The sequence below is a fragment of the Neovison vison genome, chromosome X (genome assembly GCF_020171115.1).
Source record: "Neovison vison isolate M4711 chromosome X, ASM_NN_V1, whole genome shotgun sequence".
NCBI lineage: Eukaryota > Metazoa > Chordata > Mammalia > Carnivora > Mustelidae > Neogale > Neogale vison.
In genome coordinates, this window is record NC_058105.1 from 46,112,177 (window position 1) to 46,128,300 (window position 16,124).

The 16,124-nt window shown below is 36.6% G+C and overlaps 1 protein-coding gene across 1 annotated transcript; it reads right to left on the bottom strand.

Annotated features, from left to right (window-relative positions):
- Positions 1-1,846: 1,846 nt before the first annotated feature.
- On the bottom strand, positions 1,847-4,804 carry LOC122897436 (melanoma antigen preferentially expressed in tumors-like). Its single transcript, XM_044235678.1, has 3 exons — positions 4,515-4,804; positions 3,188-3,790; positions 1,847-2,360 (listed from the first exon to the last, which is right to left on the bottom strand). The coding sequence occupies exons 1-3, from the start codon at positions 4,802-4,804 to the stop codon at positions 1,847-1,849; spliced, it is 1,407 nt and encodes a 468-aa protein (XP_044091613.1).
- Positions 4,805-16,124: the final 11,320 nt, after the last annotated feature.

The window sequence follows — 16,124 nt, forward strand, 5'->3', positions numbered from 1 at the left end:
TATTTTATCATTCCAACATGTAAATATATAAAAAATCATTAACATTTTTTTCTTAACAAGTTTCTGAAATACAGTGTTATTATTTCAAAATGCAAACAATATGGGGTGCCTGGGTGGCTCAGAGGGTTAAGCAAGCATCTGTCTTCAGCTCAGGTCATGATCCTGAGTCCCAGGATCAAGCTGCGTAGGGCATCAGGCTCCCTGCTCATTGGGGAGTTTGCTTCTTCCTCTGTCCCTACCCTATTCTGTCTCTGGTTCTCTCTCAAATAACGAAATAAAATCTTTAAAAAATATAAACATTATTATGGCCTCTAAGAAACAAACTGAGGGTTTCGGAGGGGAGGGGTTGGGGATATAGGTGAGCCTGGTGGTGGGTATTAAGGAGGGCATATATTGCATGGAACATTGGGTGTGGTGCATAAACAATGAAGCTCAGAACAATGAAAAAAATAAAATTAAATTTAAAAAAATAAAAAGTTAATTTACATTTTTTCTTTATGTCTCTGACATGCCATACATCATCATTTCGATATATAAAGAATATCAGTAAGTTATCAATTTGTTATTCTATATCTTTGGTTTCTGATCAAGTCTTGGATGTATACTGTGCATTTAATACTTGGAGCAAGTTTCTAGTGCTCAGTAGCCACATATGGCTAATGTGGAACATTAGCCACATAAGGAACAGTGTAATTCTAGTGGAAGAGCAGAGGGAGCAAATACATATGGAATTATGTGTACCATGAAGGAAATGTACATGGTACATTAAGAGAGAGCATCAGCAGAGACAATCTACTTGGATAGAGAAAAAGCCTACCTGAGGAGGAAAAATTTAAGCCATGACCTGAAGGCAGAACAATAGCATAGAGAGGCCAACATGGATTGAGCAGAGTATGTAAGAGAAAAGGTGAAACAAATCTGGGGAGGAGCGGCAAATACTTTTTGAAAATGCCCTAAAAAATTGTGGAGAAACTGAAAAAATCATAGGACTATCTATACGCTGACTGGTTTGAGATCAAGGACCTTATATTTTGCAGCACCTGGAACAATATCTACATTATAATAGGTATTTGGTGAATATATGTGAAATAAGGAATAACTGAGCCAGAGGTCTGAGACCTGGGAAAGCAGGTAGCAACACATTAACAAAAACATCAGCAGGAAAAGGCACAGCATAGGGAATATAGCCAATGATATTGTAATAGGGTTGTATGGTGACAGATGGTAGTTATACTTGTGGTGGGCATAGCATAACATACAGAGAAACAATCACTATTCTGTACACTTGAAATGAACATAACATTTCATGTCAACTACACTCAAAAACAAGTAACAAAAAACACCAGTAGGTCGTAGGCATAGTTTGTTTCCCTTTACTCACACAGGATTTCTCATAAGCAACCCAAGGCAATCATAAATATAAGAAGTTTGCAGGACCCTAAAGGGTAAAATTATTAGCTTCAATAACTACCATAACCAGGAAGTTTCAATTGTTCTGATTTGTGTCATATGTCCATAAGTGGATAAGTGGACCAATCAGTGTGACAACAAAAATGATGGTACAGTCACTGGGTTAGCCTATCTCATATATCCAACATTGTGGTTAGTAACCAGAAAAGGATGTAGAGGGGAATGTGCAAAAGATCCACAGGACTTTTCAAATTCTTCTATTTTCTTTTTAGAGTTTTTCTTTTATAGAGGTCAGGTATAGATCCAATCTCCCTAACCCATTTCCTCAAACAGTAGAATTTTATCTCTGTGTCTAACTAATCTGAGCTTTAGACAAAACACTGAATGCTTTAATGGTCACACATCAGTGTTCAAACAACTCCTTGTACTATGGAAATCACTCAGGACAAGTGGTCCAGGTCATGTCATCTCGCCGTAATACCTGCAGCCTTGCTGTCAATTGGGCCTGCACTTCAGCAAGTTTTTGTCGGTCCAAACTGCCAGGAAAATTCCATTGTTCATAGCAGTGGACAGGAACAGGACAAATAACATGCTTCAGATCTACCAAGCATGTTAAATGCTGCAGAAGGCCCATGAGCAGAGGCATTGTAATGGGGTTGAAGGCAAAGCTAAGGACACGGAGGTGGGTACAGTGGCTCAGGGCTGGGAGGACAGCAGAGAGAGTAGAATCAGTTATCAGGCAATTATTTATCTCCAGATACTGCAGGGTGCCTGATACCTTCTCTAGCAGAGTCTGGAAGGGCTCATAAACTTCTGAGAATATCTGGTTGTTGCTGAGATTCAATAGCTTTAGGTAGGTGGCCTGAGAACTCTGGGACAGGACAGTGATATCTCTGTTAGACAGGCCACAAAAAGATAGACACAATGTATCCAACTGAGGTGGCAGGATTCTGTAGAGAGAAAAAAGGAAGGCTATTTCAGAAAAATGAGGATTGGATTAGGGCAACGAGACCAGAATTATAAATACCTAAGGCTCTAGAATAAAACAATTTGTACATATTTTGCAACAGTGGTTAACTATGTGGGCTTTGCAATCAGACTTTATAGGCTTGTGACTCTGAGAAAGTTACTTTTCCCCTCTGAGATACAGGTTTTTAATCTTTAAAATGTGCACACAACAGTTATTCTGATACATCGTTGTGGGAAAGATTAAGTGAAAAAAGTTGTATGCACTTGGTATATACAACACAGTCAATAATGGATCTTGTTCACTTAGTGAAGATAGGTCTAAGAAGGCATCCAACTGAGGGTTCCCTTTGACTAAGTCCCAGAAAACAAGTTCTCCATTCAGGGTCTAAGCCTTGGAGAAAACACAGGAGCAAAATGATCGGGCAGTGTTAACTATTGCAGCTAGCCTATGGGGGTATGCAACATCTGAATGCCTCCCCTTCCTGTCTAGAAAGCTATATACGCCAATAGAAGAAGAACTGAGTCTTTTTCACCAATATATTTAAAAATTTTTCATACTGTCTGCACATGGTCAACTGAATGAATGAATAAAAGAATGAGCACAACTTTCTTTTCAAATATTGTCTTGTCTGTCTCTTCACAATGAGATACCTCTTACTAGCCGGGCCAGTTTCAAGCTCCTGCCAGTGCACATGCTGATGCGGAAGGAGATGCAGGTTACAAGGAGCCTGGGTTATCTATATGGTCTCTTCTCCTGTTTTAACAATGGGGTTCCCTAAGGAACCCAGATTCCTCCCCACCCCTTCACCTGAGCAGTTTATGAAGTTGATCTGTAAGGCAGAATAAAGCCAAGCTGAGTTCCTGGAGGTTGGAGAGTTGCCCAAGCTGGATGAGAAAAGTTCTGAAGTCTTCCCTCTTACAATGTTTAAAGGAGATGTTAGACAAACTAATGCTGTTCAGGTGGATCATCTGAGCCAGTAGTGTGGTGACTTCTTTCAGATAAGCCTGATTCAATTCCAGGTGATCAATGCATCCTAGATCCAGAAACTGCAGGACACTTTTGTGGGCAGACATTTTATCAATTTGCAAATCTCTGCAGCAGAGGTGCAAAGACCCAAAGCTCTGCTCAACTTTACTCTGAAGGAAAGAAAGAAATTGCTTTGTTCTCAAGGTACCATTGAAAGAAAGGTCCACTAATAATTCCATGGGTTTCTGGGTTGACAGAGGCTCAGATTCTGAATTAACAATTCCAAGACACTTGACACTATGCTGGGCTTCTTCTATTTTAAGGATAGAGTGTTGAGAGTAAACACAAGACTGAAAACAGAAAGGAAATGTGGTACTGATCTCTGAGCATGTTGTTCCACAGTCTGGGTCCTGTCTCAAATCTAGGATCCTCAGTTTTGGCCCCCTGTAAGGAGAGGAGGAGACAGAACACACATGAGAAGTAGTTGGTTTTAATATAACCCAGTAAGACCCATAATGGGAAGCTGAAACAGAACTCTTTATCCCTGGTTTTCATTCCGTATACCATTCACCAGGAAGTCCTTTTCAGCATCTTTCGTTCTTTTCTTTCTTTCTTTCTTTTCTTTTCTTTTTTTTTTTTATCCATGAAGGAGGTGCTGCTCCATTTATTTTAGGTCTTTTTTTTCCAATTTATTTATTTTCAGATAAACAGTATTCATTATTTTTTCACAACACCCAGTGCTCCATGCAAGCCGTGCCCTCTATAATACCCACCACCTGGTACCCCAACCTCCCACCCCCCCGCCACTTCAAACCCCTCAGATTGTCGTTCTTTTCCATACTTACTTCACCTCTGGTCCTCCCCAGTTTCATCACCCATGTACTTCTATGTAATCACACTCGGGAGATAAATCCACCACCTCATAACCTTTATTCTATAATCAAGCCAGTAAGACACTAGATCCCCTAAGGTAACCCCAAGTTTTGGACCAATAGCCCCACAGAGATCTTCAGCATTCACCACTGGCTACTTTTGGGAGGCTTTTAGCCTCCCCCCAAAAAAGCCAAAAGTAAGGCCTTTAGCCTTACTTTTGGGAAGTCAGAGGTATGCCCTGACCCAGGCTCTAGCATACTCTTCTGCTGACTATTTCTTCTGGACATAGGCTTACCAAGAGGAAGAGTTCTGGTCAGGGAGGATCTGCAGACCATCAATCATGGCTTCCAAGATTTCATAATAGGACTCTTGTACACTCAGTGCCCCAATATGGAGACAGTGAAAGGGCCAAGCCCTCACCATTGCTTTTAGTATCTTCTCATGCCCTCCCATGAAGGCATCAATGAACAAGGGAACAAAGAGGTCTCTTGGGAGTTCTTCCAGGGCATGGATAGCCGCAGGCTCATTACTTAGCAGACTTTTTGCAGCAAGCTCTAGCAGTGTGGCTACGGTCTTTTGGTCCATCTTTGTGAAGGTGCTTCAGGGTGAGGAATATTTAGAAATCTTGAGAAGATATCTATAGTCTTATCTGCCTCCAAGATTAGATATGAACAAGATGGATATTGAATAAATATATAGTGAATCAGACAGCCAACTCAAGTGACCTCTACTAAAGAAACAGAACAAAAATAGACTTCTATGTGTGTCTAAATATATATGTGCATGCATACACACACACACACACACATATATATATATATATATATTTGCATAAGATAAAAGGCCATTAAAGGTAAGTTAGCAGAACACAATGTTAACTACCCAGCTGACTTCTTCCCAATATTTCCTGCCCAAAGGATATAAACCAGTAAGAAGGAAAATATAAATGTGAATAAAAGCCATATCCTTATCATTACTTTAAAATGGGAAATTCCAGAGGTACCTGGGTGGCTTAGTCAGCTAAGTGTCTGACTCTTGATTTTGGCTCAGGTCATGATATCAGGGTTGTGAGATTGAGCCCTGCATTGGACTCTACAATGCTCATGGAGCCTGCTTAAGATGCTCCCTCTTACTCTTCCTCTGTCCTTGCCCCACTTGTGCTCACTTTCTCTCTCTCTCTCTCTAAAAAAATAAAATAAAATGGAAAGTGCAAGACTTCAAAATAATTTTAAGTTAAAAAAAAAACTCATAAAATCCCAGCATACAATCTGTTACACTCCCATCAGTAGGCTTTGTGGCAAGCAAAGACAGAACAAAAAAAATCTTCAAAAGATACAGAAGAAGAAAGATGGTGAGGAGCTTAAAGCTGATCTAAAACTATAAAAGAATGACAAAGCACAAAACCAGTCTGAAAAAGATATCCTGGAAGATGAGAACAGGGAACCAAGGGAAGGGACTCCCAAATATGAGCATGTAAAGGAGAAGGAATATTTAAAGGTTCAGTCTTTGAAAGACATAACTTCTAGAAAAGAATAAAGGCAAAAGGGAAGGGAGAAGCACCCTTTAGCAACTGGGTATGACAGTGGAAATAAACAAAAGAGAAAAAGGAAGGATCTTGCCACACAATCCAATCACCAAAGAACCACAAAACCAGTGCATTCATAAATCCCTCCATTACCAAAACAAACATACAAAATAAGTAAAGGATCTGGACTTCGCTACAATGACAGAAAAGGACATCATTAAACTAAGACTCTTGTGAGTTTTTCAACATACAGGAACTTAGGAAATTCCCCACCCCTCAGTCTTTCCTGAGGAATCTACTAGAGCAGGGCTCTGTAAATTGTGGCCAGATTATGCCAAATATAGTCCACTGCCTGATTTTGTAAATAAAGTTTTATTGGAACAAAGTTGTGATCAAACATTTATGTATTATTTATGGATGTTTTTGCACTACAATGGCAAAGCTGTTAAAACAGAGACACTATGGCCCACAAGCTTAAAATATTTACCAAATGTCTCTTTACAGAAAGTCTGTCAAGTAATCTTCAAAAAGATGAACTGGTGGTGGGTATTATAGAGGGCACAGCTTGCATGGAGCACTGGGTGTGGTGATAAAATAATGAATACTGTTTTTCTGAAAATAAATAAATTGGGGGAAAAAAAAAGATGAACTGAGAATGTGAGCTTACATGTGATGACAGGGAAAATGTCACCAAAATATCTGATTTTAACATCTAACATTAAAATCAAGATAGGGGAAAAGAAGAAAGGCTAATGTACAAATGCTTCATGTTGTGAAAAAAAAAACAGAAATCATGTGACTGAAAATGAGCATAAGGAGAGAAATAGAAGAGAATAGGATAAACTTTTTTCCATAATGCAGTAGGTGGGTATTAAATAATACCAGTGGGGGGATGAAGAATGGACAAGATAGTAAATTGTTAAGAAAACAAGTGGTTAAGGATAATTTTTTAAAAAGTATTAAACATGACAAAGAATATGTCTTGATGATAAAAGCCAAGATGCACAATAAAGATATAACACTTAGGAACATTTACTTACCAAGTAACACAGCAACCGCTGTTATAAAGCAAAAGGGAAAGGAGACAGATTTTAAAACAGTAATAATAAGGGATTTAAGAAACCAGTCTCGGTACAAGAAAGATCAAGTGGTATAAGTAAAGAATGCAGATGCAGAAAATCTAAACAACATAATCAATAAGGTAAACCACATAGTGCACACAAACATACACACCAACACACACACAGACAAGGAATACAGAGTACATTTTCTTCAAATCTTTCTATTAAAAATTGATAATCATTTCAGAGAAACAACATCATTAAATTCCATAAAGTAGAATTATTACAATCTAATCACAATACAACAAAAGTTAAGCTTACTAACAAAACAGAAAGCAGAAAGAGCTTTCTACCTGCAAAAGTTATTATAAGCCTCTATTTAAAAATTCTTAAGTTAAAAGGAGATACAAATCTTGGTAGAAGGAAGATGGGAGTGGAGTAGGAAGACTCTATGCTTGCCTCATCCCATGGGCACAACTAGATAACTATCAAATCATCCTGAATACGCCAGAAATTGACCAGAAGATTGACATAACAAATGTTACAACTAAATTGAGAGAAAAGGTAACATCAAAGAAGACAAAAAGTATGGAGATGGTGTTTAAGGAGAAATGGATCATAGGTCCTGCAGAGTGCAGGGAGACATGGCACAGAGAAGGGCAAGAGATAGAGAAGCACACAGGGGAGCAGAACAGGAGAATGTTTCCCCAAAGTCATGGACTTTGAAAATGAGAGGCTCTGAATTATGAGTTCTTACAACCAGAGGGGCTTAAAGCCTGGAGTTTTAAAGGTCAGTGGGCTTGGCTGGGATAAAGCCTGTAGGACACTGTGCTACTCGGGAGAGAAGGAATGCAAACCCAGGGGCAGACAATGTAGAAATAGCAATCCAAAGAGCATCTGAGGCACACAGTGGGGAGATAATTTACTCATCTCAGAGTGCAATTTTGAGAGGCAGCATTCACAGAGACACTTCTCTGGAATAAAGGAGCTGACCAATACCATTTCCCTCCCTTGCTGCTCAGCATAAACACAGAGCCACTTATCAGAAGCAGTGTACTGCTGACACTGGCTGCCTAACTTGCTTACACCAAGCCCCACCTCCCTGCACTCCCATGGAACTATCTATCCATCCCAGTCATACTTGTCTCAGTCCCACTGTGGAAGGCTCCTACCACAGAGCACCAGCACAAACCACTGCCCAAACCATATCTCCTGACCAAAATGTTCTGCAGGCCTCAGCTCTTGTAGAAGAGGTGTCCAGTCTCATTTCATAAGCAGACCAGAGGATATTTAATTAAAACTTGCCCAATTCAAGGCCAGGGACCAAACACTTCCCACAGTAGGCAAGGAGAGACTCTGTAGATGATTATCCTGAAGTGCAGAGCAGCCAAAACACAACAGTAGAGCACATGCAGCACACACCAGAGACACTACCTAAAGCACCAGGCCCTGGGCACTACATGACTGCATAGTGCCATTACATTTAGGAGCAGGGGACATAACTGGCCTTTCTAACACAAAAAAGAAGGCAGAGACTTAGGCAAAATGCAAAGATGGAGGATTTCATCCCCAATGAAGAACAAGATATAGTCATGACCAGATATACAAGCAAAACAGATACAAGTAATATGTTAAATGAAGAAGTTAAAACAACAATTATAAGGATACTCAGTGGGATTGAGAAAAGAATGAAAAACTTCAGGGAAGTCCTTACTGCATAGATAAAAGCATTAAAAAACAATCAGAGATGAAAAATAAAATAACAGAGTTAAAACTCACTTGATGCAATTAACAAAAGAATGGAAGAAACAGGAATGAATAAGCAATATAAAAGATAAAATAATGGAAAACAGTGAAACTGAAAAAAAGAGAAAGAATTATGAAACATAAGAACAGACTTAGAAAACTCAGTGACTCAATCAAAAGTAATAGTTTTTTGTATTATAGGAGTCCCAGAGGAAGAAAGAGAAAAGGAGGCAGAAGTATTATTTGAGGAAATAATAGCTGAAAACAGCCTTAATCTGGGGAAGGAAACAGGCTTCCAGATCCAGAAGGCACAGAGAACTCCCATCAAAATCACGAAAGCAAGCCAACACCAAGACATATTATAATTAAAATTTCAAAATACAGCGATAAAGATAAAAATCTTAAAAGCAACATGAAAAAGGCCTTAACTTAACAGGGGAAAACTTATAAGGCTAGCTGAAGATTTTACAAAAGAAACCTGGCAAGCCAGAAGAGAGAGGCACAATATATTCAATGTGATAAACAGCAAAAATCTGTGGCCAAGAACATTCTACCCAGCAAGGCTATGAGTGGAAAAGAGAGTCCAAAAGTGACAAAGATAAGAAATGATCAGAGAAAATGTCCAGAAACAATGACAAAATAAGTAACAAAATGGTACTTAATACATATCTATCAATAACTACTTTGAATGTAAATGGAACAACCACTCCAATCAAATGACAGAGGATGTTAGAATGGATAAAAAAAAGATGAGGCATCTATATGTTGCCTACAAGAGACTCATTTTATACCTAAAGACACCTGCATATTGAAAGTGAGGGAATGGAGAAATATTTGTCATGCAAATGGAAATCAAAAGAAAGCCTGAGTAGCAATAGTTATGTTGGATAAACCAGACTTTAAAACAACGACAATAACAAGTAATACAAAGGAGAAAATCTAACAAAAAGATAAACAATTGTAAATATTTGTGCACATGGAAGCACCCAAATATATAAAACAATTAATAGTAAACAAAAAGGAACTAATCAATAATAATACAATAATAGTGGGGGACTTTAACACCCCATTTACATCAAAGGATAGATCACCTAAACAGAAAATCAACAAGAAAACAACGGCTTTGAATGGCACTCTGGATCAAATGGATTCAAGAGAGATATTCAGAACATCCCATCCTAAAACAGCAAAAATTTCAAGTACATATGGAAGATTCTCTAGAATAGATCACATATTAAGTCACAAAATGGGCCTGAACAAATACAAAAATTTTGAAGTCATACTATGCACCTCTTCTGACCACAATACTATGAAATTTTAAGTCAACTACAAAAAAAAAAAAAAACTGGAAAGACCACAAATGCATGTAGGTTAAACAACATGCCACTAAGCAATGAATGGGTCGACCAGGAAATAAAAGAAGAAATAAAAAAATACATGGAAACAAACAAAAATGAAAACACAGCAGTCCAAAATCTTTGGCATGCAGCAAAGGTGGTCCTAAGAAGGAAGTATAGTGCAACACAAGCCTACCTCAAGAAGAAAAATCTCAAATAAAAAACCTAATCTAATACTTAAAGGAGCTGGAAAATGCACAACAGATGAAACCCAAGCCAGAAGAAGGAAGGAAATAATAATGATTAGAACAGAAATAAATGAAATGTAATCTAAAAAAACCAATAGAACAGATCAATGAAAGTAGGAGCTAGTTCTTCAAAAAAGTTAATGCAATTGATAAACTTCAGCTAGATTTTTCACAAAGAGAATGAACCCAAATAAAAAATCACAACTGAAGAGGAGAAATGACAACCAATACCAAAGAAATACAATTATAGAGAATATTATAGAAAAACTGTATGACAACAAAATGGACAACCTAAAAATGAATAAAGTCCAAGAAACATATAAATTACTAAAACTGAAACAGGAAGAAACAGAAAACTTGAACAGACTGATAACCAGCAAAGAAACTGAACCAGTAACAAAAAACTCCCTATGAACAAAATTTTGTCCAGGAACACATGGTGAATCCTATCAAATATTTAAAGAAGACTTAATATTATTCACCTCAAATGATTTTGCCCCCACCCCCAAAAAAACCCACAGAAAAAGAAGGAAAGCTTCCAGAATCATTCTATGAAGTTAGCATTCCCCTGATACCAAAATCAAATAAACACTCCACAAAAAAGAAAACTACAGGTCAATATCCCTGATGAACAAAAAAGCAAAAAGTCTCAACAAAATACTAGCAAACAAAATTTAGCAGTATATTAAAAATAATTCATCATGATCAAGTCAGATTTATTCCTGCTTGTAAGTGTGGTTCAATATTTACAAATCAGTCAATGTAATATATCACATTAATAAAAGAAAAGATAAGAACCGTATTATCATTTCAATAGATGTAGGAAAAGTATTTGACAAATTACAACATCCATTCATGATAAAAATTATTAATAAAGTAGGTTTAGAGGGAAAATACCTCAACATTATAAAGGCCATATATAGGAAAAACCCACAACTAATATCATCCTAAATGAGGAAGAACTGAGAGCTTTTCCTGTCTGGTCAGGAACAAGGCAGGGATGTCCACTCTCACCACTTTTATTTAACACAGTACTGAAAGTCATAGCCACACCAATCAGACTACAAAAAGAAATAAAAGGCATCCAAATTGGCAACTAAAACTTCAATATTTCCAGATGACATGACACTATATATACAAAACCTGAAAGATTCCACCCAAAAACTCCTTGAACAGATAGATGAATTCAGGAAAAATACAGGATACAAAATCAACATACAGAAATTTGTTCCATTTCTATATACCAGAAATGAAGCAGCAGAAAGAGAAATTAAGGAATCAATCCCATTGAAAATTGTACCAACACCCATGAAATACCTAGGAATAAACCTAACCAAAGAGGTTAGGACCTGTACTCAGAAAGTATAAAACACTAATGAAAGAAATTAAAGATGACACAAAGAAATCAAAAGACCTTTCATGCTTATGGATTAAAAGAACAAATACTGTTAAAATGTCTATATTACCTAAAGCAATCTACACATTTAATGCAATTACTGAATACCAACAACTTTTTTCACAGAGCTAGAATAAATAATCCTAAAATTTGTATGGAACAAAAGACCCTAAATAGCCAAAGCAATCCTGAGGGGGGGGAAAAAAAGCTGGTACCATCACATCATATCACATCACCATCATTATATTAGAAAGCTGTAGTGATCAAAACAGTATGGTACTGGCAAAAAAGAGAAGCATAGGTTAATGGGACAGAATCTAAAAGCCAGAAGTAAATCCATAACCATATGATCAATAAATCTTCAACAAAATAGAAAATATGCAATGGAAAAAAGACAGCCTCTTCAACAAATGGTGTTGGGAAAGCCAGACAGCATCAGGCAAAAGGATGAAAATGAACCATTTTCTTATACCATAAACAAAAAAAATTCAAAAGGGATTAAAGAACTAAATGTGAGACCTGAAACCATAAAATTCATAGAGGAGATCTTAGGCAATAACTTCTTTGACATCGGCCAAAGCAACTTCTTTCTAGATATATCTCCTGAGGCAAGGGAAACAAAAGCAAAAATAAACTCTTGGAAATTCATCAAAACAACTGAGTAAACAAACAAGCAAAAACAAGCGAAGAAATAATAAGTATTAAAGCAGAAATGAATGAAATGCAAAATTTTAAAAATCAAAATTCTGCTTTTTAAGACAGAGAAACCACTAGCTGGCTTGATGAAGGAAGAGAGGGAACAAACATACAAAATAATAAATGACAAAGGAAAAATAACCATTGAAACAGAAAAAGAAAATACACTATTTGTAAATCTCTATGCAAATAAATTTGAAATTCTACATGAAACAAATAATTTCCTAGAGAAATAGAAATGGCCAGAATTCTGACTTTAGTCTTATAAAGGTTAAATTAGGCAATTTTCATAGAAGTGGAGAAAGTTACTAAGAAATTACCTTTAGGGGGTACCTGGGTGGCTTGGTCAGTTAAGCAACCAACTTGATTTCCACTCAAGTCATGATCTCAGGGTCATTAGACCAAGCCCTGCTTAAAATTCTCTCTCCCTCTCCCTCTGTCACTCCCTCCGAAACCACCCCCCACCCCAAAAGAAGGAAGAAAGAAAGAAAGAAAAAATAAAAAAAGAAATTATTCAAGAGCTTTTAAAAGGAATGAACATTCCTTACCACCTTTTATGAAGCAAGTATGACATTGACAATTAACATGTAGATACAAAAATAATATAATATTAGCAAACATCCAACAATACATTTAGAAACCAATAAACTGTTATGAAGTGGGATTTATTTCATTAATACAAGGTTGGTTCTATATTAGGAATTTCATTTATATCATTCACCATAGTATTATAGTTAAGGACAAATACCATGTGATTATCACCATATATACTAAACAAACCTGTGGGGAAATTCAACACCCATTCATGTTTTTAAAAAGGGTGGGGGGGAAGCTCAAGAAAATAGGAATCAGGCAATTTTTTTCTTAACATGATAAAAGATCTTCAATGAATTCTTAATGCTAATATTTTATTTAATGTGGTACCACTAGAGGTTTTCCATCAAGTTCAAGAAAAAGGGAAGTATGCCCACCACTTCACTCCTATTCAATCTTGTACTACATATATTAGCTGACTAGAGAAATCAATTATATTAAGAACAGATAGCAAAGTTATTATGCTAACACCAGATAATTATACTAATACAGGTAACAAGGGTATATTATGTTCATGAATTAAGTCAATCAGAGAAAGACAATTATCATTGTCTTTCATATGGTTTCACTCATATGTGGAATATAAGAAATAGTGCAGAGAACAATAGGGGAAGGGAGGGAAAACTGAATGGGAAGAAACCAAAAAGGAAGACAAACCATGAGAGACTCTTGATCCCAGGGAAACAGACCGAGGGGGGTGGAAAGGGAGGTGGGTGGGTAGGAGGATGGGGTCACTGGGGGATGGGCATTAAGGTGGTCACATGATGTGATGAGTACTGCATTTTATATGCAACTGATGAATCACTGAACATTACATCAAGAACTAATGATGAACTATGTGTTTGCTAATTGAATTAAAATTTTTAAAAATTTTAAAAGCATGGATAACAAGAAGTAAAGCCATTCAAATATGCAGATAATATAGCATACCTATAAAAACAAAAAGTCCTATAGAAACAAGATAAGTTAATGTAAGCAATAAAGAAATCAATAAGATAGCAGGATGTAAAGTTAACATACAAAAATTAGTAGTCTTTATACTTTATACATACAAACATACACACATGCACATGAAATCCAGCTGGAGGACACATTTTTAGAAAACATCTTATATGCAATAGCAACAAAAAGATTAAATGTATAGGAATAAACTTAATAGGAACATCTATATAAGGACATCTTTAAGTGTTTATTTAAATTCCAGTTAGTTAACATGCAGTGTAATATTAGCTTCATGTGTACAATATAGTGATTTAACACTTCCATACATCTTATGCTAATCACAAGTGCACTCTTCATTGCCCATTACCTATTCAACCCATCCCCCAACAAACCTATCTTATGATAATGATCAGTTTATTCTCTATAGTTAAGAGTCTATTTCTTGGTTTGTCTGTCTGACTGTCTATCTCTCTCTCTCTCTCTCTCTCTCTCTCTCTTTTTATATAAAGCACTCTTGAAGGATACAGGGAAACTTGAATAAATGAAAATATGTTCATGGTCTTTGGATAAAATAACTCAATATTAAAAAAATTCAATTCTCCCTGTTAATGTATAAATGTAATAGAATCTCAAAACACCAGCAAACACTTTTATTGCAGTTAGACAAGTTGATAATAAAATTCATATATTTAAAAAAGACAAGAATAACTAGGATATAAGTGAAAGAGAAAACCTATGAGAGGTGGGTAATGGTACCAGCCATTAAAGCATACTATAAAGCCTATGTAATGACAACGTTGTGGTACTGGCACATAAACAGATGACAGCCCCCCAAAATAGAATAGAAAATCCCCCAAAATGCCCAAGAACATGTGGAGATTTTAGTATATGATAAAAGGGCATGTAAAATCACTGAGGCAAAGATGGACATTTAAAAAATGGTGTTGGAACAACTGAGACATTTGGGAAAAATAAAAGATCCGTATCACACATCATATACAAAAGCAAGTGATAAAATCAGCCAGAATATGGGAGGCACCCTACTTCAAATACAAACAACAAAAGATTAATCTAACTATATTACAAATGACTATCTTAACCTCACTGAGGAGATGAGGAAGAACATAGCTAAACTAAGAAACTTGGGAAAACAGTATTTTGATTGAATCCCCTGAAGCTAAAGACAAAAAGAACTGTTCATAAATACATATTAGCAAATCTATCTCTTTTTTAAAGATTTTTATTTATTTGACAGACAGAGATCACAAGTATTCAAAGAGGCAGGCAGAGAGAGAGGGGAAAGTAGGCTCCCTGCCAAACAGAGAGACCAATGCGGGGCTTGATCCCAGGACCCTGGGATCATGACCTGAGCCGAAGGCAGGGGATTTAACCCATTGAGCCACCCAGACACCCCTAGCAGATCTATTTCTAACAGGTGTATTGTTTAAGATTTCTTCAATTACTTTTTTAAAAAAAGATTTCATTTATTCATTTGAGAGACAGAGAGAGATAAAGCAGAGGGAACAGCAGGAAGAAGGAGAAGCAGTCTCCCCACTGAGCAGGGAGCCCAATGTGGGACTCGATCCCAGCACCCTGGGATCATGACTTGAGCTGAAGGCAGATGCCTAACCGACTGAGCCACCCACGTGCCCCTCCCCAGCTACTTTATACCTACACCAGGAATGAACAAATGAGTAAATATTGTAGATAATGAGAGACAGGTCAGAGAAAGTAGTTATAAATAAAGCTAGAATGGATTGAAATCAGAATTACCAGTCTGAGCTCCTGAATTTTAATATCTATACATATAGGTAGGTACAGAAATGAATACAGCTATATCTGTAAGTAAGGGCATATACATACCATATATTTCCTACCTTTGTTGATGGAGAGGACCTAGCAGCAATGAAACCCTAGTAGCAATAAACACACTTTGAGGTATTGGTTTCCAAATGTCATTCTACAAGAAATAAAATGGGGATCCTTAAAGAAAGAGCTTGATTCCAGGACTGTGATGAGGAAAAAAAAAACACAAGATGAATTGAACATTTTATTATGCCAGTAAAGAAAGAAGTACACAAAAAAAGATAGGGTCATTTTGAAGGAACGCAGAACCAACCAAATGTAGTTCCCAATGAGTAAAGCTGGAATGATTCAAAGAATAAAATAATCATATAATTTGATTATAACTCATGTGCAACATTGTGATTCATGAGTCAATATTGATATAAATTATTTGAATCAATATTTTGAAATACATGTTATAATTTCTATAAATAATTTAAAACATAAAAATAAATGGAGGAAAAAAATGGCTTTTCAGGAGAATTCCAATAAATGTAGTAGGAGTGAGGAAAATG

Coding starts and splice junctions, on each gene's coding strand:
- LOC122897436 (XM_044235678.1), bottom strand. CDS start 4,804: ATGGACCAAAAGACCGTAGCCACACTGCTAGAGCTTGCTGCAAAAAGT. Junction 3,791..4,514: donor GACCAGAACTCTTCCTCTTG/GTAAGCCTATGT, acceptor CTCTCCTTACAG/GGGGCCAAAACTGAGGATCC. Junction 2,361..3,187: donor CAACTTCATAAACTGCTCAG/GTGAAGGGGTGG, acceptor TTCTCTCTACAG/AATCCTGCCACCTCAGTTGG.